Here is a 22,627-nt window from a genome sequence, read left to right on the forward strand (position 1 = left end):
TTATTATATACAGCATGAGTCTAGGACGGTGGTTCTCAACCTTCCTAATGTGCGACCCTTTAATACAGTTTCTCATGTTGTGGTGACTCACAACCATAAAATTATTTTCGTTGCTACTTCATAACTGTAATTTTGCTACTGTTATGAATCGTAATGTAAATATCTGATATGCAGGATGTATTTTCATTGTTACGAATTGAACATAATTAAAGCATAGTGATTAATCACAAAAACAATATGTAATTATATATGGGTTTTCCGATGGTCTTAGGCGACCCCTGTGAAAGGGTCGTTCGACCCCCAAAGGGGTCGCGACCCACAGGTTGAGAACTGGTGTTCTAGAACGTTTTTACTAGAGTTTAAGACAAAGGAAATTATATGAAATCATGGTTAAAGATCAAGCTGCAATTCTTCATTCTCGTGGCTTCTTTGTAATTGTCACTCCTGGCTGAGCCCGGATAATTGCGTCTGTTTCTTTCGCCTGGCTGAACTTAGATAATGAAACCCACTCTCTGGCACCTGACCTAAGGGTCAGGCTGACAACATACCTGCCTCTGGCACGGAATGTTTCCAGAACGTGCCTCTGCTGATGCCACTGGATTCATCCGACAATTAGCTCATGTGCCTTCCCAGGCACTCTCTACATATTTTATGTGAGAAAAGATTTAAAGTAGTTTAATATCAGTAAGTGTAGAAAGAATATTAAGTTGTTTTCATCATTTTTTATCTGTCATTATAAATCATAGCTTAAATTTCTTCAGTGCTTTCATTCAGAAAGTGCCATAGTATAGGAGATTTTCTAGAGCCATTGGGACTAAACTGGCTGCATCTGGAAAGTTTGTTATATTTGCACATGTCAGCTTGTTACCCTCTCAAGATTCTCATTCATTAGATCTGGGGTGGAATCTGTTATATCAAGTTCTCTCAGCTGATTCTGAGTCACAGCCAGTTTGGGGATCATTATTCTAATACATTTACAACCTTCCATATTATTCAGACTTTTTTTTTTTAATATGTTTTTATTGATTTTAGAGGAGAGAAAGGGAGAGAGAGAACAGAGACAAAAACATTGAGTAGTTGCCTCCAGTAAGCACCCCAACCAGGAATCAAACCAGGACCTGGGTATGTGCCCTCACCAGGAATGGAATCAGTGATCCTTTGGTGCAAGGAACGATGCTCAAACAACTGAGCCACACCAGCCAGGGCCTATTCACTGTCTTAACACAGCTTACAGCGTGAAAAATGTAGATGAGGCATCTTGAACTTCACAATAAAAGCAATCATCATAATCTCAATTTATCTTAAGGGGACCCTAAAGTAAAACCATAATCTTTATGCGTCTTGGTTCAGTTTAGCAAACATTTATTTTGAAATTCTGGTTTTACATGAGAAGGTTACCTATTTGAGAGGGATTGTGTGATACTCATCTGTATCTGACCCAGCATCATAGAACAATCATAATCTCCATTGATAAAATTGATGTAGAGAAAGAGTAAGTAGGAGAACATATAAACATTTACTATATGGAGTAAATAATGCAACAGAAAAATGAAGACATTCTATTATAGACTTATTTGTAGATTTTGAGCACTAACAGCAAAGAGAAACAAATGCAACCTTTCTAGTCTTCCACATTGACTGAATGTAAATTTTCAACGACTGAGCTTTTAGAATATACTCCTTTGACTTGTCTTTATCTGACTGATTAGTTCAGATAAATTCTTAATAATATTAATGATCTTCATAATTAGACGTCCCTTGTTTTATTTTTGAGAACTGAATGTACAATACCATGAAAATAATTGATACCAAATTGGTGTGACTCAATTGGGCACCCTCCAGTGCACCAAGAGGTTGCTGGTTCAATTCCCTGTCAGGACACATGCCTGGGTAGCTGATCCATGTTTCTGTCTCTCTCTCCCTGTCCTTTTCCCCTCTCCAAAATCAATAGAAACATATTTTACAAAAAAAGAATTGGCAAGCTACCTGTGACCTCAGGGCTGGTTTTTATTGGCCTGCTACACATCTGGCCTCTGCCAATCCTTTCTTTCAGAAGCCCCAAGAGTCAGTGGCCTTCAGTTGTAATTAGTGTTCCCCCTTGGAATTAATTCTTGGTAGTTTCTACTAACAAAAGAAAAGTGACTAGACTCTTAACACAGCTTTTTTTATAAGATTGTAGGCTCCCACGTGAGATTATTCTAAGAAAGATATGTTCAGCAACTTCACTGCCACTGACTAAATTGTGCCCAGCTTTCTTAGTCTGATGTTACAGATAAACTTGCATTTCTTTTTTTTTTTTCCTATGTTTTTATTGATTTTAGAAAAGAAGGAAGAGGGAGGGAGAGAGACATCAATGATGAGAGCATCACTGGTTGGCTTCCTCCTGCACATCCCTTACTGGGGATCAAGCCCTCAACCCGGGCATGTGCCCTTGACCAGAATCGAACTCGGGACCCTTCAGTCCCCAGGCTGAAGCTCTATCCATTGAGCCAAACCAGCTAGGGCAAACTTGCAATTCTTACTCTGATTTTAAAGGATTCTTTAGATACAAAATTAACAGTCCTTACTTTAACCCTCTATAAACCATGTTTTTCATTTGCTAAGAAATTTTTTGAGAATTGTATGCAAATCTATGAACATTAGCAGCTGTTTGTTTGCATTTTGAGAAACAATATATCCAAAGACTAATCTTTCAAAATCGGATTTTTAAAAAATCAAATTTAGATCCCTGGCCAGGTAGCTCGGTTGGTTAGAGTGTCGTCCCACCAAGGTTGCAGGTTATCTCTGGTCAGGGCACGTAGAAGAAGCAACCAATGAATATATAAGTGGAACAACAAATCAATGTTTCTCTCTCCTTCCCTTTCTCTCTCTCAAATCATAAATTAAAAAATTTTTAATCTAATTTAGAAATCCGCTAAACTCTCAAGTTTGTCCTATTGAACATTGTAATTTTAACATCTTTTAACAATTTTTTTTCTTCCTCAGATGTTCGGCTACTACTTAGTAATGACAATCTCCTCAGGGAAGGGGCAGCACAGTAAGTATCTTTAAAAATCTGTTTACAGTGTTATTCTAATATTGCATAAACTATGTTAATAGTAAACTGACACCCTGAAAACTTAGCTTAAAGTACTTCAGAATGAAGCAGTTTATTTTAGCAGTTTTAGTTGTTTTATTCTTAGAGAAAACGTGTTCCACCAAAATGTTTACTTTCTTAAAGCTTATATTATTTTGCTTATTATATTATTTTACTTATTAGTTATTTATTATGGTGTGAATTTCTCCCATTACAGCAGCGTTAAATGTTGGCTCTTGGGTTTTCTCCTATAGTTGTTTTAGCTCCTGTTGAATTTTTAAAAAACAGTTACAGAAAGATTAGGCTGGAGTTGAAGAATAAAAATGTTTCTCAAATTGCCAAAGAATAGCAGATATTCATAAAGTGAATTTATGGTAAGAATTAACAGTAGAGCCCAGATGATGTGGCTCAGTGGTTGAGTGTCAACCCATGAACCACAGGGTTGCGATTCGATGCCCAGTCAGGGCACGTGCCCTTGTTGCAGGCTCATTCCCCAGTAGGGGGCATGCAGGAGGCAGCCGATCAATGATTCTCTCTCATCATTGATGTTTCTATCTCTCTCTCCTCTCTGAAATCAATAAAAAATAAATAAAAGAATTAATCATAGAATAATAGCACGGTTATTCTACCCAGTCATTGACTTCTTATACTTGTCAGGCTAATCTTTATAAAAAAGCATTTTCATTTTGTCTTTGTTTTAAAAAAGTTACAGTGGTAGCCTTAGGTGGTTTGGCTCAGTGGATAGAGCATCAGCTTACATACAGACTGAAGGATCCCAGGTTCAAGTTCAGTCAAGGGCGCATGCCCTGGTTGTGGGCTGGACCCCCAGAAGGGAGTGTGCAGGAAGCATCCGATCAATGAGTTTCTCTCATCATTGATGTTTCTATCTCTCTCTCCCTCTCCCTTCCTCTCTGAAATCAATAAAAATATATGTTTTTTTTAAATGTTATAGTGGTATAGGTTTGCTTGTTTTGTTTTTGTTATGTCTTCAGTTCTAAACACTGTCTAGCTTTCAAGGCTGGTTATCTGGCTTTATCACTACTCTCCTTTACTCTTCAGTATATTTTATTTAATTTACTCTCTATCCAACTGGTCCAGAGTTCCTTTGTAAAGAGGAAAACATAATTGGATATGTCTGGGAAAGGGTGAGGTGGGGAGATGGGATAAGGACTTTGATGCAGAACATCAAATAATTATGAATGCATTTGGTATGAAATATAATTGGTTTAGATATTAACTATAGAAAGCTGTTAAGCTGCTGCCTGGGAAACAGTCATCTTCTGCCCTATCCATACTGCTTTTTGGAACTCATTTTGGGACCAGATTCTACAAACCTAAAATTTGCACACCATCACTATAATTATCATTATGAAAGATATCCTAATTATACATTGATTTAGACACACACTAAAGAGACATTCTAATTTCCCTTAAGTGCATAGATTCTGCCATAGAAAAAAAACATTAATGGCTGGCTAGTTCAACCTGTTTACCCTGTGCCCTTTCATTGAAAAAATCTCATCTATGTTTTGTCAACATTTGGTTATTCCATCTGAATGCTTCTAATAATGAATTAGCTATTTCACAAGGCAAGTTCTGCAGTCTTCCTGCCTTATTGGTCTTAGTTTTATCCTTGAGAGCTACCCAAACTTAAATCTTCTCTGTACTTGGCAAGGGGGATTGGGAGTGGGATGTCAAGATCCAAGGGTGAGTACATCCTAAGCCTGTTGTCCATTTCCAGTTAGGAGTGACAGTAGAATTTGGGGTGAGTTCAGATGCTTCAATAGTTTTAATTACACTGACAATAAAGCTTGGTATTTATTAATAGTCTGGTTCTTATGGACTCTAGATTCTTGGAAAACCTCTTCCTAAAGAGAATGTCTTATGCTCAAATATTTGATTTTCCATACAAATGAAGTGTTCAGTTTTATTTCCAATAATGAGGTACTTTGGTCCCTTGGTCCTAGTCCTCATAGGTAGCACTCAGTAAGTGTTGTCCCAGTAATTATCATCCTCATCATTGCCTTCTATGTAAAATGAAAAAGGCTTAAACAACCTAGGAGTTACCCTCTTTCCTGGATTTCCACCAGAATCATTCTCTGATAATTCCGAACACTTCTGCACTAAGTAGGGTTTTGTAGACCATGTTAAAGAGGAGGTTTTATTCTGAGAGAGGTGGGAAATTATTAGTGTTTTAAGCAGAGAATAACATGATACTCTTACATTTTAGGATAATCACTGGCTGCTATGTAGGGGTGGGCAAAGATTGAAGTAAAATGAGTGCTTAGAAGACCGAGTGGTTCAGAGATAAATGATGGTGGTTTGGACTAGAGAAGCAATTTTTAACCAGTGTGCTACAAGAATTTTTAAAACATTCAACTCGTGACCATTTATTAGGGGGCACTGACTTCTTTTCCCTTAGATTGTCAAATTTTAATAAATGACAGTACCCTACACAACAATAGCTGTTTGGTGTGAATACCCTGTCTTGAACCATAAATATATGTCATATAATGTAGTTGCATCTTATTGGTCACCTTGCATAATAAGGTTGTAACTGATTAGTTAATTCTTGGTACCAGAAATCCTTATATACAAATACAGGCACCTAATTTTTTAAAAGTCACTTTGGAGCAAAAAAGGTAGGTAATTAGTGTGTATGTGAATCAAAATTATACTTAGAGTGACAGTGGTAGAATTGGTGGGAAGGAGTAAGACTTAATATGTACTCAAGGTAGAACTACTAGATTTACTGATGGGTTAGATGTGAAGTATGAGAGAAAGAAGGACCAAGGATGATCTGATGGTAACAGATTTTAGTGTTGATATTTGTAATCTACAGTCTAGGACATACCCTAGAATGAAGTACTTATTTTTTCCCTATTCTTAAGCTTTTTTAAAAAAAATAATAAATATGAACACTTAATTTATATTTCATTCTAAAGAGCCAGTGTATTTAGGACTTATTTTGCTACATGGCGATATGGTATTATAAGGAAATGATTCATTAAAAGACACAACAATAGCTTAGGATGAGAAGATTGATGATTAGCCTTAAATATTTGATGTTCAAATATTTGTTACTTTGGTTTCTCTTGAAAAGTCTAGGAAAGATTCTATGCTTTGCTTAAAAGGAGTGATCTGGCAGATGTTTTAGCGGGTTAAAATTGGGCTGGAGAGATGTTTAATTCTTCTCTTGGCAAGTGAATTGTGTGAGAAGACTGATACTTCATAAGCATATTATAAGTGTATTATGTATTTTTATACTGAAGTTTATTTCCATCTTTCTTTTGCCTTATATTTTACTTTAGCTTACTTTGTAAGATGTACTAGGAAGCAATTGAAAATGCAGATTTAAGCAAAAGATGAAAACATGAATAATAAAAAATATGAAAAATAAAGAAAATGCAAAGTTTCATAAATCTAGCACTGAAGAAATAAACAATATGAGGCACGTACTATGAATCTTTATTCTATCCCTTTTTTTTCTTTTTTTATAACCTCTACTCAGCCTTAGGTTCTCCTCTGAGACTTGACTGATGCTCAGCTCTCACCTCACTCTCCCCATGTCAGATACATTCCAGTACATTTAATTTTTTGGTATTTTTAAAAAATATTTTTATTGATTTTTAGAGGAAGAGGAAGGGAGAGAGAGAAAAACATCCATGTAAGAGTGGAGCATCCATCGTCTGCCTCCTGCACACCCTCTGTTGGGGATTGAGCCTGAAACCTGGGCATGTACCCTGACGGAATCAAACCAGCCACCTTTCGATGCACAGGAGGATGCCCAACCAACTGAGCCACACTGGCCAGGGTGCCTTCCGGAACATTTAATTATGGTCTCTCCTACGTCAGAGCCCAGAACAAAGAAAACAAGATTTCTAAAATAGTGCCTCAATTGAAGATACTTTTTGAATTACTGAAAGCTCCTATCTAAATGATTAAACTGTTGGTAATTCACTATAATCAGATAGCTTAAAATTTAGGAACCATCCAAATGTGAGCTGTGTTGGAGTTTAGGAGTGGAGAGGAAAAGGGAATTTCAGAGCTTAGTGCACTTCTGAGATGCTGTGGAGAGGAGTTCCTGCGGAAAACTGGAAGACATTACAGTATCACCAGTTGCCTAGAGATAAAGGGAAAAAGACCAGGGAGTGTTTCACCTTCTCTTTTGCTATTATGTGAAGTACGTTTTGTGTTTATAATTCTTTCTTTTTTATTTTTTTTTCACTTTTGAAAAACAGTGCATTTTCCCAGTATAACATGGATCAGTTCACACCTGTGAAGATAGAAGGATATGAAGATCAGGTAAAAATTATTTCTATTTCATAAGCTATGCCTGAAAGATAATAGAAATCCTATAAACCAAAGTAGATATAAAAATGGCTAATTTTGTCAACATTTCCATATAAGTAATCACCAACTTAAAAATGTAGTCAAAAGGAGATCAGATTCTTAGCCATAACAGGAAAAAAAAAGATATTACTTGGACAATTAAAGAAAGATGTATGGTTTATTAGATATCACAGCATATAACAAAGAATCAACCACAGTGGGTCAACTAAATGGAGATCTTATTTTTGTTACGTAGGCATTCGGAGGTAATAGGGCTGATATGGCAGCCCTGTGGTGTCATCAGAAACCCAAATTGCTTCTAGCTCTATTCTGCCATTCTTGGGTATGGTTTTCATTATGCTCTCAAGATAGCTGCTCCATTTCTGGGCAGTGAATCTGTGTTCGAGGAAGGAAAGACGAGTTAGGTTTGAAAGTTGCTATTGGTCATTCCAGAAGCCTCTTCCAATCATATGTTTTTGCCAGAATGCATATCATTCCTAGCTGGGAATTGTCATTTTTTAATTGAATACATTACCTTCTTGAAAACCTTTGAGGCTCTGTTAAGGAAAAAGGAGAAAGTGGATATTAGATAGGAAACTAATGAGAGTCTTCTGCCACACAGTTCATATAAACTCACACATTTTGATCAGAAAAATAAATGGAAAACAATAGATTTAAGTGTCATGTTTCTGGATAAGAAATATAAATAATATGGAAAGCTTATCTGAGTAGAAATATCCTATATAATAAAAGGCTAATATGCAAATCAACCGAACGGTGGAACGACTAAGTCGCTATGAGACACACTGACCACCAAGGGGCAGACACTCAATGCAGGAGCTGCCCCCCTGGTGGTCAGTGCGCAGAAGCCAGGCTCACAGCTGGCGAGTGCAATAGCAGTGGTGAGACCCTCTCCCGCTTCCACGGCAGCATTAAGATTGTCTGACAGACAGCTTAGGGCTGCTCCCCCCTAAGCCGTCAGTCGGACATCTCCCAAGGGCTCCCAGACTGCGAGAGGGTGCAGGCTGGGCTGAGGGAACCCCCCAAGTGCACAAATATCATGCACCAGCCTGTAGAAAATGATATGAGAACATTCGTTTTTCAAATAGATTTTATACAATTCTTGTGAAAATTATTATTGACCATACAGCAGTATTCTGATCAAGAACAACAGTGAAGGGAGACTGCTAGCAAACATAAAGACAAGCAATGGGTGGAGAAACCTTAAACCTAAGTATCATAAACAGAAGGAAAAGAAAACAGTTCCTAAAATGTATAAGATTAATCTAACTGATTTTCAGTGCCAACTATATATCTAGATTATTTCTTGGGTTTAAAATTTATCTTTTTTTGAAAGGAAAAAAAAAATAATGTAACGGCAAGCCCATCCCTCTGGGTATCTCGTAGTGTTTCATGCCAGAGCAAACTGACCTTGAACCATTGCCTGTCCCCTACTCCTGGGCTGTAGTAGGAAATGGAAAGTGAATCATAACTTGAGTAATAACAAAACATTAGAAAAATTTGTAAAAGAAAGTGGCTTCTGCATAATATGTTTTACAAATAAGATTTTAAAAGGAGGTAATCTGCACTTCAAACATCTGTAATAATAAAAGCGTAATATGTAAATCAGACCAGACAGCCAAACGACCTTCTGGACAACCTTCCGGACGAAGCCAGGGCTGCGAGGGCTGAGCTCCTTGCACAAATTTTGTGCATCGGGCCTCTAGTAATAGATAAAAAGATTATTCAGATACCTAAGGATGTTGTCAAGAGTTCATTGAATAAATAAGGAACAGACATGAACCAACTGCACCCAGTAGGGGAATATAAAGCAAACTTGGGAATGTGTTAGATTGCCTAGTAATAGAAATTAAAGAAGTGCAGATTAAAATTTTAATGTGATATATTTACCTTTTAGTTACAAAAGTTGCAACATTAAGAAGAAGCTTTATGAGGGTTAGACTAAAGAATAAAATTGTTTGATGGAAATATTGGTAAGGAAGAAATCTGACTAAATGAAAAGTTAACTGTCTTCTTCAGAAATTTTATTTGCTTTGTAAAATGTGTCAGCAACTGTCTTTTTTTTACAAAAGTTACTCATGATTGTAATTATTCTTTGGAAGGTCTTAATTACAGAACACGGTGACTTGGGTAACAGCAGATTTTTAGATCCCAGAAACAAAATTTCCTTTAAGTTTGATCACTTACGGAAAGAAGCAAGTGACCCCCAGCCAGAGGAAGTAGATGGAGGTCTGAAGTCTTGGAGAGAATCCTGTGACAGCGTTTTAAGGGCCTATGTGAAAGACCATTACTCCAGTGGCTTCTGTACTGTTAAGTATCTGCCTGTTTCATTATGAGAGTATTTCATTGCTATCCTTTACCCATTCTTTGAGGGTGTTGGCCAGCCAAACATCACTTCTTTCTTCTTAGGTACAGTCTCCTGCATTTTATTCCCTGAATAATGTTTGAAAGGGGTATGAATGGAAAATTTTATATGGAAAATTATTTTCTTAAATCCCAATTGCATAAAAATTTTAAATCTCAGTCAATGTATCCTATTTCACATTTTGTCAGAAATTACCTCACTCCCACCAAGAAAAAAAGAAAAAAGGCCCTAGCTGGTTTGGCTCAGTGGATAGAGCCTGCAAACTGAAGGGTCCCTGGTTGCAGGCTTGATCCCTAGTAGGGGGACGCAGGAGGCAGCCAATCAGCGATTCTCTCTCATCGATGTTTCTCTCTCCCTCTTCCCCTCTCCCTGTCTGAAATCAATTAAAAAAATTTTGTTTAAGTCAGCAAAGGTCTTTAGCTTAGACGTGTTTCTAACTATGAGCTAGACATCTTCTATCTAAGTTTCCCAATTTGTTAATGGTACCACCCACCCTCTTTCTAGTTACCCAAGCATGCAAGTACTTACTTGCTTTTGCCCTTCACTTGTGCTTCTGCATCTTGCTGTCCATTGCTACTACTCTAATTTACTGCCTAGATTAATTCCGTGGCCTCCTGATTAATATTGGTTATTTAGTTCTGGAGGCGATATAACAAACCCTAGTTTCTTACCTGAACATTACTCATCTTTTATTCCCAGGCTCTACTTATGAGACCATCATCTGTCTTATAAGGTCCAGCCTAACTGGAACCCCCTGTATCAGAAACCAGTATTTCTCTCTGTATTCCTGTACCTCTGTCTCTTCTAGAACTTAATATGTTCTGCTTAGTGTTCATATCCCATGAATTCTTTTGGATTTTCAGCTCATCCTCTCTGATTCTTTATCTCCCCAAAAGATTTAGCGATTTAGCACACTGTTTTTATACAACATTTGTTGTTTAGATCAAATGTGTTTTCAGAGTCTAACTTTTTTTTTTAACAATAGGTTTATGCTAAAACTATAGATGGGCAACAGACCATTATTGCGTGTATTGAAAGCCACCAGTTTCAGCCTAAAAATTTCTGGTAAGAAAGTAGATGTTCTATTTGTATCTCATTTATATTGGAAAGGAACCAAACCAGATTAATAAAGTGCCCAGTTAAAAGTCTGAGTTTGCCCTGGCTGGGTTCATCAGTTGATTGAGCATTGTCCCAACCTGCTAAAGTTTCAGGTTCGATCCTTGGTCAGGGCACATATAAGAATCAACCAGTGAATGCATAAGTTAAATAACAAATTGATGTTTCCCTTTCTCTCTCTCTCTAAAAAAAAAAAAAAGAAGTCTGAGTTTTACTTGGATTTGGTTAACAATACTTTGGTTAATTGCATAACACAGCAGCTCATCCATTTGTTTGTGGAAGAGGCACTCATGAACAGATTAGCATGGATTTTTACTCCAATATAAAAAATGAAAGTAAAAATAACTTTGAAAAGGCTTATGATTAGGCCACTTGTATGCAAACATATTTGATTTGTTAAACTAGAAATGATTTGTTTCCTTTTTTCTCTTTCCCAAATTATCTGCCTCAGTGAGAAATCACCTTTTACGTACGCTTATTGCTAATTCTATAGTGATGTGTGTGTGTCTTTTAATAGGAATGGTCGTTGGAGATCAGAATGGAAGTTCACCATCACACCACCTACAGCCCAGGTGGTTGGAGTACTTAAGATTCAGGTGAGATTCCCAACATGTTAATAGGCCACATATTAAAATGTCACATCTTCCACAGAAACATTCAAGTTGGAATTTGTTCTGTTATGAAAAATAAGAAACAACTATATGTAGCTGCAAAGGGTGACAAATGGTAGTGAATAGAAATAGAAGCTTCCTTCCTGGGGAAGTAAACAGAGAGCTATTCTAGCTTGATAAAGGATAGTCATGTGGAATGTACTGCTTGCTTGTTATTTTCTTCTTTCAAAGATAATCTAAGACCTTCCCAGAAATTATCAAAAAATAGTTCTAGGAAATAGAAAAATAAGTAATTATTAAGAAATGACTATATAGCAGCTACTGTAACTTACGGTCTTTCATGTATATTGTCTCACTTAAGTATTTACATATACATAAAACTTAGCTCTTCGGTTTGAAGAAAGCTAAATGAATGGGTTATTTTGTTTTGTTTATTTTACAATAGTGACAAGATTTTAAAATCAAGTAAATAAAACAGGAATTTTTATAAAGATTGCATGAGAAAATATAAGGAATAAGTAAAATGTATTGCAGAACGCCTAACACATAGTAATGACTTAATAAATAATGCTAAGGTACTGCAGATTATTGCTCCTTTCTTTTCCTTTTCTGCTTTATCTCTGAAAACATTTCCTTTTATCCAATTATCTCCTGATAGTGTGGACTAGATAAAGGAAACAGGCATTACCTGGACTATTGTTCTGGAATTATGCCCCCAATTTTAGTTCCCTTCCCTTTATTTTGTTCATAACACAAGTATAATCTTTCTAAAATAATCCCTTTTCCTGGGTCCCCATCACTCATAATAGGAGAAAGTCTGAATTCTTAACATGGTTTCTAAGGCTGTTTGCTCTTCACAGTCTATCTCCAGCTTACTTCGTAGCAAACGTCTCACAATGCCACACTCCCCTCCTCCACACATCCTTATCTGCAGTCAGTTCTTTGTTCTTCCCTCAAGGAAACCAGTTATGCTCCATTCTCTTGTCCTTTTTTATCCCCTTGCTAGATACCCTTCTCTACCTTGTCCACTTAGATGACAACTCCTGTTTCCAAGACCCTGTGCAAATGCACTTAACAAAGGAAATTCTCATCTTATTCTGTATGACCAGTTTATAGCCATGTTAAGATGACTGAACCTGTCTTGTAAGTTGCCAAGATTTCCTGAGCCTTATGTCATTGATTGATTAGTCTGTCTCTTGTGTATTCCTCTTTTTTTGCTAATTGTTTTCATAATTACAGCACCCACTTTACCTTATATCCTTACAACTGCTTTTGTCTTTCTTATTTTTGTAGCCTAATTTACCAATATTTGTTTTTCAATCCTGTCTTTACCCCTCAAACTTTTCCTGCACTTGGTCAAATCTGCTTATCAATATTGATGATACTGTATATGGAAAGATGGGTAAGGAATTAGAACCCATTAAAATTCCTTGGTTTTCACAGAGAAAAACTAATGTTTAATGATTTTATTTTAATACCGTTAAGCATGGAATCATTCAGGTTCTTTGCATCACAATGCCTAGTGTGGTGCCTGAAATGCATTAAGACATAATAAATGTTTGTTGAACTCAATAATCAGTTTTCCCTGCAAAGGAAAGAGAGAATTCTTAAATTTGAGTGTTCTGTGCATTTTAACCACCATAGTAAATTACCATTGGTAATAATAATTATTCATTCAGAGTTGGTAAGATTGGGAATGGCTTAAGGCATGGATATGTGCTCTAAGCAACAGGTTTCTATATGAACTACACATAAACTTGCTCACAACATTGTTTCACACAGGTACACTATTATGAAGATGGCAATGTTCAGTTGGTTAGTCATAAAGATGTACAGGATTCAGTAACTGTTTCGGTGAGTGTGAAGAATTTAATGTCTGTCTCATTTGTGTCTTGTTTCTCTTTTAAAAATTAGTGTTGATCCTGAGGGCTGATTCTGCTGTTAGAAATTCAGTTTGTTTTCAGTGCTTTGATTTTGGCAGCTTATAAGAGTATATAACCAACCAACTATATTAGTTCAAAGTCTTTGACACAGAATAGTGGCCTTAGAGAATTGAGACTTCCGTCTTTCTCTTTCTCAGTTGTGAGATTTGCTCAAGGACAGCAATATCTTCAGTCAGTAACAACCAGGAGGAAAAGAAGATTGCCAAACTAAATCCTATTGGGCTGCATTCATATCTTTAGAGAAACAACATTTTTAGGAATATTCCATCAAAAAGTATTCTGTGTTCTGTACCTGGAAAGAAGGGATATTCTCACTACTTCTTTATATCCCTAAAAGTTACTGAGCACTCTCATGTAGCTTTTGTTTATGTGTTTTATATCTATCAGTATTTACCTTATTAGAAATAAAAAAACTGTATGGGCCAGATGAATACTAGAATTACTGGGATGATCACTTTGTAAGGCATATAAATGTCCAATCACTATGTTGTGCACCTGAAACTAATATAATATTGTGTCAACTGTAATTGAAAATATTTTTAAAGAAAAAAATTTCAAATGCAAAAAAAAGTTAAAACTGAGAAATATTAAAGTTTTATTAATTAAAAATTGCAGTAACAAGCCCATTAGTTTTTAACCTAAATAACATTTTTGTGGAAAACAACTATGTTTTTCAAACCAAAAATAATTAATGAAAAAAATGACATTTTCACAAATCATTCAATGTCTGGCTTACTAAATCCTCATGTGCTTCACACATGCCATTGGCCTCAGAGTGATCAGATCATCACACACGTAGCTTCTATGAAACTATACTGAATATACATGAGAGTAAGAGTAAAAAAGGCAAGTAGCTTTCTCTTAGTATTATTATAAAACTAGAGGCCCAGTGAACAAAATTCATGCACTGGTAGGGTCCCTAGCAGCTGCCAGCTGCTGGCTGGGTACTCCCTTCCCCCAGCCGCCTGCCCCTACCCCCCACCCCTGCTGCTGGTCACTGGTCGCCCTGCAATTCATATCTGCGGGGCATCAGGTCCCCACTCAGCTCCCTCAGCACCTGGGAGCTCGGTGTCAGTGGGATGATCAAATCAGCGGGGTGATGGGCCCTGCCTGGCGACCAGTGGCTTGCACCAGCCTTGGCTTGGCATTGCCCACTCACCCACTCCACTATCCCGCCCCAGTCCTGCTCTCATTGGGGCCCATCGCGTCCTGCAGCGCTTCCACTGCCACCCGCTGCTAGTGCCACGTCGCCAACGCCCGCTATGTTCTGTGCCGCTCCCTGGTGGTCAGTGCTCCCAGCAGAACTCCTGGCTGAGGGGACAATTTGCATATTACACTTTTATTAAACAGGATTGAAAATAGTTTTGACTATTTGAAAGAATCTCGGGACTGCTGCTCTGCATTAAATCTTACCCTCCTGCCTTTAATTCTGTTGTACTTAATGGTGAAAGGAAGAGAGATTCAGTTAATTTTATACCTGAATCGTGTAAAGCAAAATGTGATCGGTTGGGTTAGCATCATAAATAGTAAATAGAGGAATATATGAGCTTAACTTATATGACCAATATATCTGAGGGCATTGTTAGTATCATCTTAAAGCAGAAATATTTTCAAGGCATAAAAATCTACAGATATCACCCTAACTGGTTTGGCTCAGTAGAGAGAGAGTTGGCCCTTGACTTGAAGGTTCTCGGGTTTGATTACGGTCAAGGGCACATACCTAGGTTGCCGGCTTGATCCCCAACCCCAGTCAGTACACATGCAGGAGGCAACCAGTTGGTCTCTCTCTCTCTCTCTCTCTCTCTCTCTCTCTCTCTCTCTCTCTCTCTCTCTCTCTCTCTCTCTCTCTCTCTCTCTCTCTCTCTCTCTCTCTCTCTCTCTCTCTCTCTCTCTTCCCCTCCTTTCTACTCTCTAAAAATCAGTGGAAAAAATATCCTCGGGTGAGGATTAACAAAAATGAAAAACTATGAAGACATCATGATGGTGCCTTATGGGCATACTGTGATAGATTGGAAAGAGCATGGCCTTTTTGGGCAAAGACCTGGATTCAGATCCCATCATTATCATTCAAAAGCTGTATGATTTTGGTCAGGTCACTTAAGAGGATTCTGTTTTCTGCAAAATGGAAGTGATGATGATAACAGATCTTCACAGGGTTGTTGAAGAGAATCAAAGGAGATAATGTGCATGAGAACACTTGATAAACTATAAATTGTGCAAATGTTAGTTAAGATAGACTTCTCGCTATCTCTTTATTCACTGCTTTCACATTTTTAAAAATTCATATTTTTCTTTCCTCCTCTCTTCACTAGAGTGAAGCACAAACTGCCAAGGAGTTTATTAAAATCATAGAACATGCAGAAAATGAGTATCAGGTAAGAAGATGGGTTGTTCAGTGTTACTAAGTGTGGAGAATTTGCAGGCCTTGCAACTTGGCATTGTACTTACAATCAAGGTTTTGATATGGAAAGGGACTGTAGCCCTAGTTTAATAAATAACATAGGTGGGCTTCTTAACCCACTTCAGAAGATTGGAGAGGAGTTCAGTAGAAATATTATGTCCTGTCTGTTCTTCCTAGGGGACTCAAGAATGTCCTTGACTTCATTTACTTTACTTTCTGTTCAAGTAACTTGGCTTTAATTATCCATTGCAGACAGCAATTAGTGAAAACTATCAAACAATGTCAGACACCACATTCAAGGCCTTACGCCGGCAGCTTCCAGTTACCCGCACCAAAATCGACTGGAACAAGATACTCAGCTACAAGATTGGCAAAGAAATGCAGAATGCTTAAAGGCTGAATGTAAGATTCCTAGGTACATGGAAAGAAAGGTTTCAATGTATGGTCATATGATAAATAAGTGATTTATAAACAAGAGTGATATTTTGCTAGGGCTTTCGAAGTTAACAGGTTTTCTAGCCTCATGGAATACTGTTGAACCTATAGCATTGTCTTGATACTTTTATGTGCTCTGACTTGTAATCTTCTGTTTTCACTATATCTACTTGTAAATTTTTTTTTTTTAATTCTGCCACATTTAATGATGGAGAGAAAGGTCTATCCTGGAGTCATTTTACTGTTTAGAAAATTTTCCTAGCCATAAAGCCCTGTTTCTGATATAGACAGGTAATATGTTCTCTGCTTTTCTACCCCTGTCCTTCAAAGCACACCTGGTGCTTCCATGGTTTGTACTGATCATCAGCAGCTAAAGAGGCTGTGCTACCAACTGTATCCGAATGGAAGACACATCCATCCTCTCCCTCAACTGCCTTGATCATCTCTTAGCGCATTGCGTAACTAGTTTTCAAAAGTTTGGATTGGGGCTTTTCATGTCCTTTTGTTGGGCACAGGAAGTTTTCTGGAAATTCCATATAGCCAGCTTCTCCCGGGAAGTTGTTTTTAAATCCAAAGACTTGAACCACATTCCCTGCACATGAACGTGTTTGCTTTTTCCCTTCCTTATTGTCTCCTTCCCGTCTAGTACCATTGTAGTTGTAGATATCTGCATTTTTAGCAGAGTTTTACCCATTATTGTTTTTTTAATATTCCAGAACTGCTGACATACGAGGGATGTAGTAGAGTATCAGAGTTGAAAAATGAAGATGAAGAAATAATAGGTATCTGTGCTTTAATACATGTGGCAGGATTGTACTATAGGCAAACAAATCGAACAGCTCTGTAAATCACAAACAAAACCTAAAAATGAACCAAAGTGAAAAGGATAACTTCCTGGCAGTATCTTTCTATTGTAGCCTGTTATTTAAGGGAATACTAGTGATTTGTTCTAAATAGGATGTAAAACTTGTTCTACATGACTTTTCCTCAGTCCTGCCTGCCAAGAACTTAAATGTAACTGTGATATAGCAACCCTTCTAGGTTTATTGGCAGGTATATGTGTGATCTCAGAATACACAGGTGACATAGATATGATATGACAACTGAAACGGTGGATTCATTTACATTGTTTACACTTCTATGACCAGGCCTTAAGGGAAGGTCAGTTTTTTAAAAACCAAGTAGTGTCTTCCTACCTATCTGCATATACATGTCAAAAAAGAAGGGTGTTTGTGCTTCAGCTTTGTTTTTGCTCAGTAATACAGTCAAGCAAGAATTTGTTTCCAAGTGACCTATTGAGCTGTGTAAGCATATTTGTTTATTTCAAATAAAATATATTTGTATTATTTGTCATTCATACTATCCATCCATACCACACCATCCTCTGTATCAGGTAGTCCAATAGAAATATACCTGTTTTGTTCTTAAATGGTCTAAGTCTCCTTTTTGATCCGTCCCTTCAGCCTTAGTTCTCAGGGTAACATGTGGAAGTGTATTTGAAGAAAGCATTCAAGGGTCTGAAATTGGTTCCGACCTTCAGCTATTCTAGTTATAGTGAATAGACAAAGACTTGCAAAGAATAGGTGTGTGTTTGGAGCAATGTCTCTATGGATCATACTGCTCTTCTCTCAGAGACTACCAGTGGTTCAAAGGTTTTGTTTTGGATTTTCAATTTCTGTCAAATAGGAAAATCTAGTTGTGCTCTACCTATCACTCAGGAAGTAGGGCTCCAGTATGGTTGTAGTCACATTAAACAGGACTTAGAAATGAAAGAATCCCTGTGCCTCTAACTTAGGTAGTATTTTCACTTTGACTTAACTTGAAGTATTGCTTTTCTTCCATACAAGTGTCACTTAGCTACAGATATGTGGGAAAGGCTTTTATCCTGGTCTCCAACAGAGAACAGCTTTGGTACTTCACCCTCCACCTGAGGCCAGTTCAAATCCCCACCCCCACCCCTTTCTGAGGGACATTTAACTGTACTACACTCTGTACTCAGTGCAAACAGATTCAAACATTCTGGCCTTGGCCTTTAACTTATTAACTTAGCCATGGGTTTCCTTAGCCCCTAGAGACTTTTTTAAGAACTTAATCTCTTGCCGTAACCGGTTTGGCTCAGTGGATAGAGTGTCAGCCTGCGGACTGAAGGGTCCCAGGTTCGATTCAGGCCAAGGGCATGTACCTTGGTTGTGGGCACATCCCCAGTAGTGGGTGTGCAGGAGGCAGCTGATCAATGTTTCTCTCTCATCGATATTTCTAGCTCTCTATCCCTCTCCCTTCCTCTGTAAAAAAAATCAATAAAATATATGAAAAAAAAAAAGAACTTATCTCTGGACCATTAAAGCTCTTGGTTACTTGTATAATTGGGAGGAAGTCAACCCTCCTTGCCAAGTCCTACTGAGATCTGACTTCCTCAACCTCCTTCAACAGAATATGTGCTTTGAATTATGGCTATTTTATCACACGCTGTTGAATTCAACCTATGATATCCAAGCTGAACAAAACAGTTTTCTATGAGGCCTCACTCCTATATTTGGATTTGAAATTACACTGCTGATGACTTTTATTTGAGCCTGTGTAGCTGTGCTGTAAGTTGCCTGGTTCCAGTATTGTTCTCTATTTTATAATCTGGAACTTTGATGCTGGACTCATCTAGGTTCATGAGGTACTTGGCAAACCTTGACACATTCTCTCCAAACTCGCAAAAGACATACATACGTGAATGCCAATTTCTGATTTTATAATTTTATATAGAACTACCAAGCTACCTACTATGTGGGAAATCAAAATAGAAAGGAAGATTGGTAAATACAGAATAAAACTGGGTGGTCCAGCCCTTACCGGTTTGGCTCAGTGGATAGAGTATCAGCCTGCGGACTAAAGGGTCTCGAGTTTGATTCCGGTCAAGGGCACATGCCCTGGTTGTGGTCTAGATCCCCAGTAGGGGGCGTGCAGGAGGCAGCCGATCAATGATTCGCTTTCCTCATTGATGTTTCTTCCTCTCTGAAATCAAAGATATTTTTTAAAAAACACAAAAAACTAGATGGTCCATTAAAATAAATTAAACTAAAATTGTCCCTTGAACAGACAGGCTATACATAAAAAGACGGGATCTAAGCACCTGAAGGAAATCAATCTCACACTTCTCAAATCCAGTGTCTCAAAAAGCATTCTGTTACGCCCAGCCTGGTGTGGCTTTGTCCCATGCACCAGGAGGTCACTGGTTCAATTCCCCCGGCAGGGCACAGGCTCAGGTTGTAGGCTTGATCCACATGCAGGAGGCAGCGGGTCAATGTTTCTGTCCCTATCCCTTCCTGTCTCTGAAATCAATAAATATACTATTTTTTTAAAGCATCTGTTTTGTATATGAATGTACAGTTGACTGGTTAATTGACAGTAGTTATATTCTATAAAGTTACCAGTGAACAATGAATTTGCAAATACTGAAAAATTGCTCTTCAGAGGAATAAAAAGTTAGGTTCCTATGAGCTTCTGGTCACATTTCTTTAAACTGGTCAGTATATAATCTTATTCTATAAGTGTTTCTATTTAAATCAGCTTATTTGACATACATTGTTTATTCATTCATGTTGAACCCATGGCCAGCAGCACTTATAATTCATGCCTGGAGTGTATATAAAGGAATTTTCTTTGTAAGGCACATCACAGCCTTGTGCTTTGAAATCCTACATAGCAAGCACTTCAGTACTGTGCAGGCTTGGGGGCCATTTTAAGCAATGAAATCACCAACAAGGACAAAAATGTGATCACAAAATTGATCACGAAAAGGACATTTGTTTATAATAGGAGCTAAAACAAGAAAGGACAGCTGGTAACAGGCACTCTGGGCAGGCAACTCCACCCTCTCCCCCGTGGACTGGCCCATGAATGACGGCTAAAGTACTGCGAGTATTGATTTCAAGGTTACAAATAAGTTTTAGTGAGTAGGTGAATTTGTGAGTACAGAATTTGCAAGTAATGAGGATCAATTTGTATTTGCCACAGCCTCTCCTTTGATCTACGGTAGACTGACTCATTTCAGCATTTCGGTTTAAGGGCTGTTTCCTGTTGCCTTGGAGAGTACAGTCTAGTTTGTATACATAAAGTTAGAAAACATTCATATGCTGAATGGTAGCCATGGCCTGTGTCTCAGTGGTTAGAACAACAGCCCACGCACCGAAGGGTGTTAGGTTCGATTTCCCGTTAAGGGTAATACCTGGGTTGCAGGTTCTATCCCCAGCTCCTGTCAGGGACCGTGCCAGAGGCAAACAATACGTCTCTCTCACATGATCTCTCTCCCCTCTTCCTCCTTTGTACTCTATCTTAAAAAAAAAAAAATCAATGGAAAAAAATATCCTTGGGTGAGGATTAACAATTGTAGAACCCATGCTAACTCTGGAGTAATGGGAAAATACAAAGCTTTCAATCTTGCAAGTAGTTATCTGGTGAAGTTATATGTCTATTCCAGTAACATCATCAGGCAACGTTAACTTTCAGATGGCCTTCGGTGCTATTTGGGACCCATACTAAAATCAACCTTATTGCTTTAAAGGCAGCTTCTCACAAGTGCAGAAGAATTTGGGGGAGGTTTCAAGAGCGTGAAATGAGACCTGAGCTAGATGTGAACGGTGGAAAGGAAGACGATTCTAGACATCTAGCCAACAAGTTTGAAAATAGTTACAGCTGCGTGTGAAGTGTGTTTTTTCCAAATGAAACTGGTTTAGAAAGGTTTCATTATGAGCAAAGCTACATAACGTGACAGTACTGCACTGTCGCTATTTGTGTATGTTTTGAGGACATTCAGGAAATAGGCCTAACCAGAGACAGGGAGGAGGTTATGTAACCAAGAATAATGAGGACACCATCCATTTGCTCATCAAAATGCAGTCAGACATTGGATTTGAGTAAGGTGAGTGGTAGGTCTTTGAAATGAGTAACAAAGCATTTCGGAGGAGTCACTCTCTTCATTACTCTCAGGACCCGCCAGATAACAGTGGGAGAAAATGGCAAAAAATCCTTTTGGCTACTTTCCCAGTTTTTTCCTCGACATTGAGTAATCAATTGTTTAAGGCAACGTTTGCCCCATCCCTGTAGCTTTGGTTCCCACTGACTTTGCATTTCCTGTTGCTAAAGCCTGTTGTTCTGGCTTTAGTTGGCTGTTGGCCTGGGGAAAGGTACAGGGATAGCCCAGCTGGAGCACCACCTGGGGTCTGGACATTTCTCACACCAGGTTAGACTGAGAGTGTGACCTCCTACGGGGACTGACTTTGGAGAGCAACAGTACCTTTGAAATGTTTCTGTGTGACTTGGATTATCTTGGCTCCATTCTAGTATGTGTTTATGTGAAGCCAGAAGATGCAGAGGCTTGTGTTAGGTTTCTTGTGGTAGCCCGGCACCCTTTCGTTGGTCTGAAGTCCTTTTCTGAAGCATGCTGGTCTTTTCCTTCTCTTCCTGGTACTGATGCTGTAGCTATTAACTATTTATTGCCTGACGTAGTCTCTTGCACTCAAAAAGTTATTTTGATGATTGGGGCAACCCTTATATATAACAGTCGCAAAGAGCAATACGGACTGGAGTGCAATTAGTTTTCCAAAAATATGGCTCGAGGTGTAGTAGGATCACCGGCCTTCCCACATAGCGAAGCCTGTGTAGCAGAGAAAAGCAGTGACTTGTCCTGGCGGAGCCCCTTGTCCCTCCCTCCCACGCGTACACACCTTTATCTCAGAGACACTTGGTCCTTTCCCTCCAACTTCTCCGGCTCTGCCGCCTTCCTCCCCGAGTCTGAAAGCCCGAGAAGGGAAAGTGGGGGAGGGGGGCGTGCCGCGCGCTTCCGTGCTGGTATGTGTCCCGGGCCGTCTGGGGGAGGTGCTGGGGGAGCTGCCCCAGCCCAGCTGCAGCCGACCCAGGTCACAGCCCCTGCCCTTTGCTCTCGGCTTCCCACTGAATCCGCGGGTTCCCGGGGCTGGGCGTGGGAGTGGCCCCAGCTCGAGCTCTGAAGTCCTCCCGGACCGGTTGGGGGCCCCAGGCGGTAGCCACGTTCCTCGTCTGGCTGGGAGCCAGGGGAGGGAGTCGGGGCCAGGGGAGGGCCCTGAGGGAGGGGCAGGCTCCTTAGGAAAGAGTTAATGGGGCGGGGGGAGGGGGGAGGACGGAGCCCGGAGGGAAGCTCAGGTAGGAGAGGGAGCGAGAAGGCTAGCCTGGTGGGGACAGGGGGGCCCTGCAGGATCAAGAGTCAGAGTTAGGGTGCTTCCCCCCGCTGCACCCTCTTCTAGGGCAGCCAACTTCCTGCTGCTGCGCCGGCGACTTTCAGTTTCATTTCCCCGGACCCTC

At 39.0% G+C, this 22,627-nt stretch overlaps 1 protein-coding gene across 1 annotated transcript in view; it reads left to right on the top strand.

Moving 5' to 3' along the window:
- The window catches only part of CAPZA1 (capping actin protein of muscle Z-line alpha subunit 1), a 19,765-nt gene extending 2,036 nt beyond the window's left edge, over window positions 1-17,729 (top strand). Inside the window, exons 3-10 of the mRNA XM_006763138.2 lie at window positions 2,986-3,037; window positions 7,318-7,381; window positions 9,532-9,738; window positions 10,780-10,859; window positions 11,428-11,506; window positions 13,304-13,375; window positions 15,777-15,839; window positions 16,118-17,729. Coding sequence (XP_006763201.1) covers window positions 2,986-3,037; window positions 7,318-7,381; window positions 9,532-9,738; window positions 10,780-10,859; window positions 11,428-11,506; window positions 13,304-13,375; window positions 15,777-15,839; window positions 16,118-16,258 — 758 coding nt within the window. The 3' untranslated portion in view covers window positions 16,259-17,729. The remainder of the gene's footprint in view (window positions 1-2,985; window positions 3,038-7,317; window positions 7,382-9,531; window positions 9,739-10,779; window positions 10,860-11,427; window positions 11,507-13,303; window positions 13,376-15,776; window positions 15,840-16,117) is intronic.
- The last annotated feature ends 4,898 nt before the right edge of the window (window positions 17,730-22,627 follow it).

Source organism: Myotis davidii, unplaced genomic scaffold, assembly GCF_000327345.1.
Source record: "Myotis davidii unplaced genomic scaffold, ASM32734v1 scaffold217, whole genome shotgun sequence".
In the NCBI taxonomy this organism is placed as follows: Eukaryota; Metazoa; Chordata; class Mammalia; order Chiroptera; family Vespertilionidae; genus Myotis; species Myotis davidii.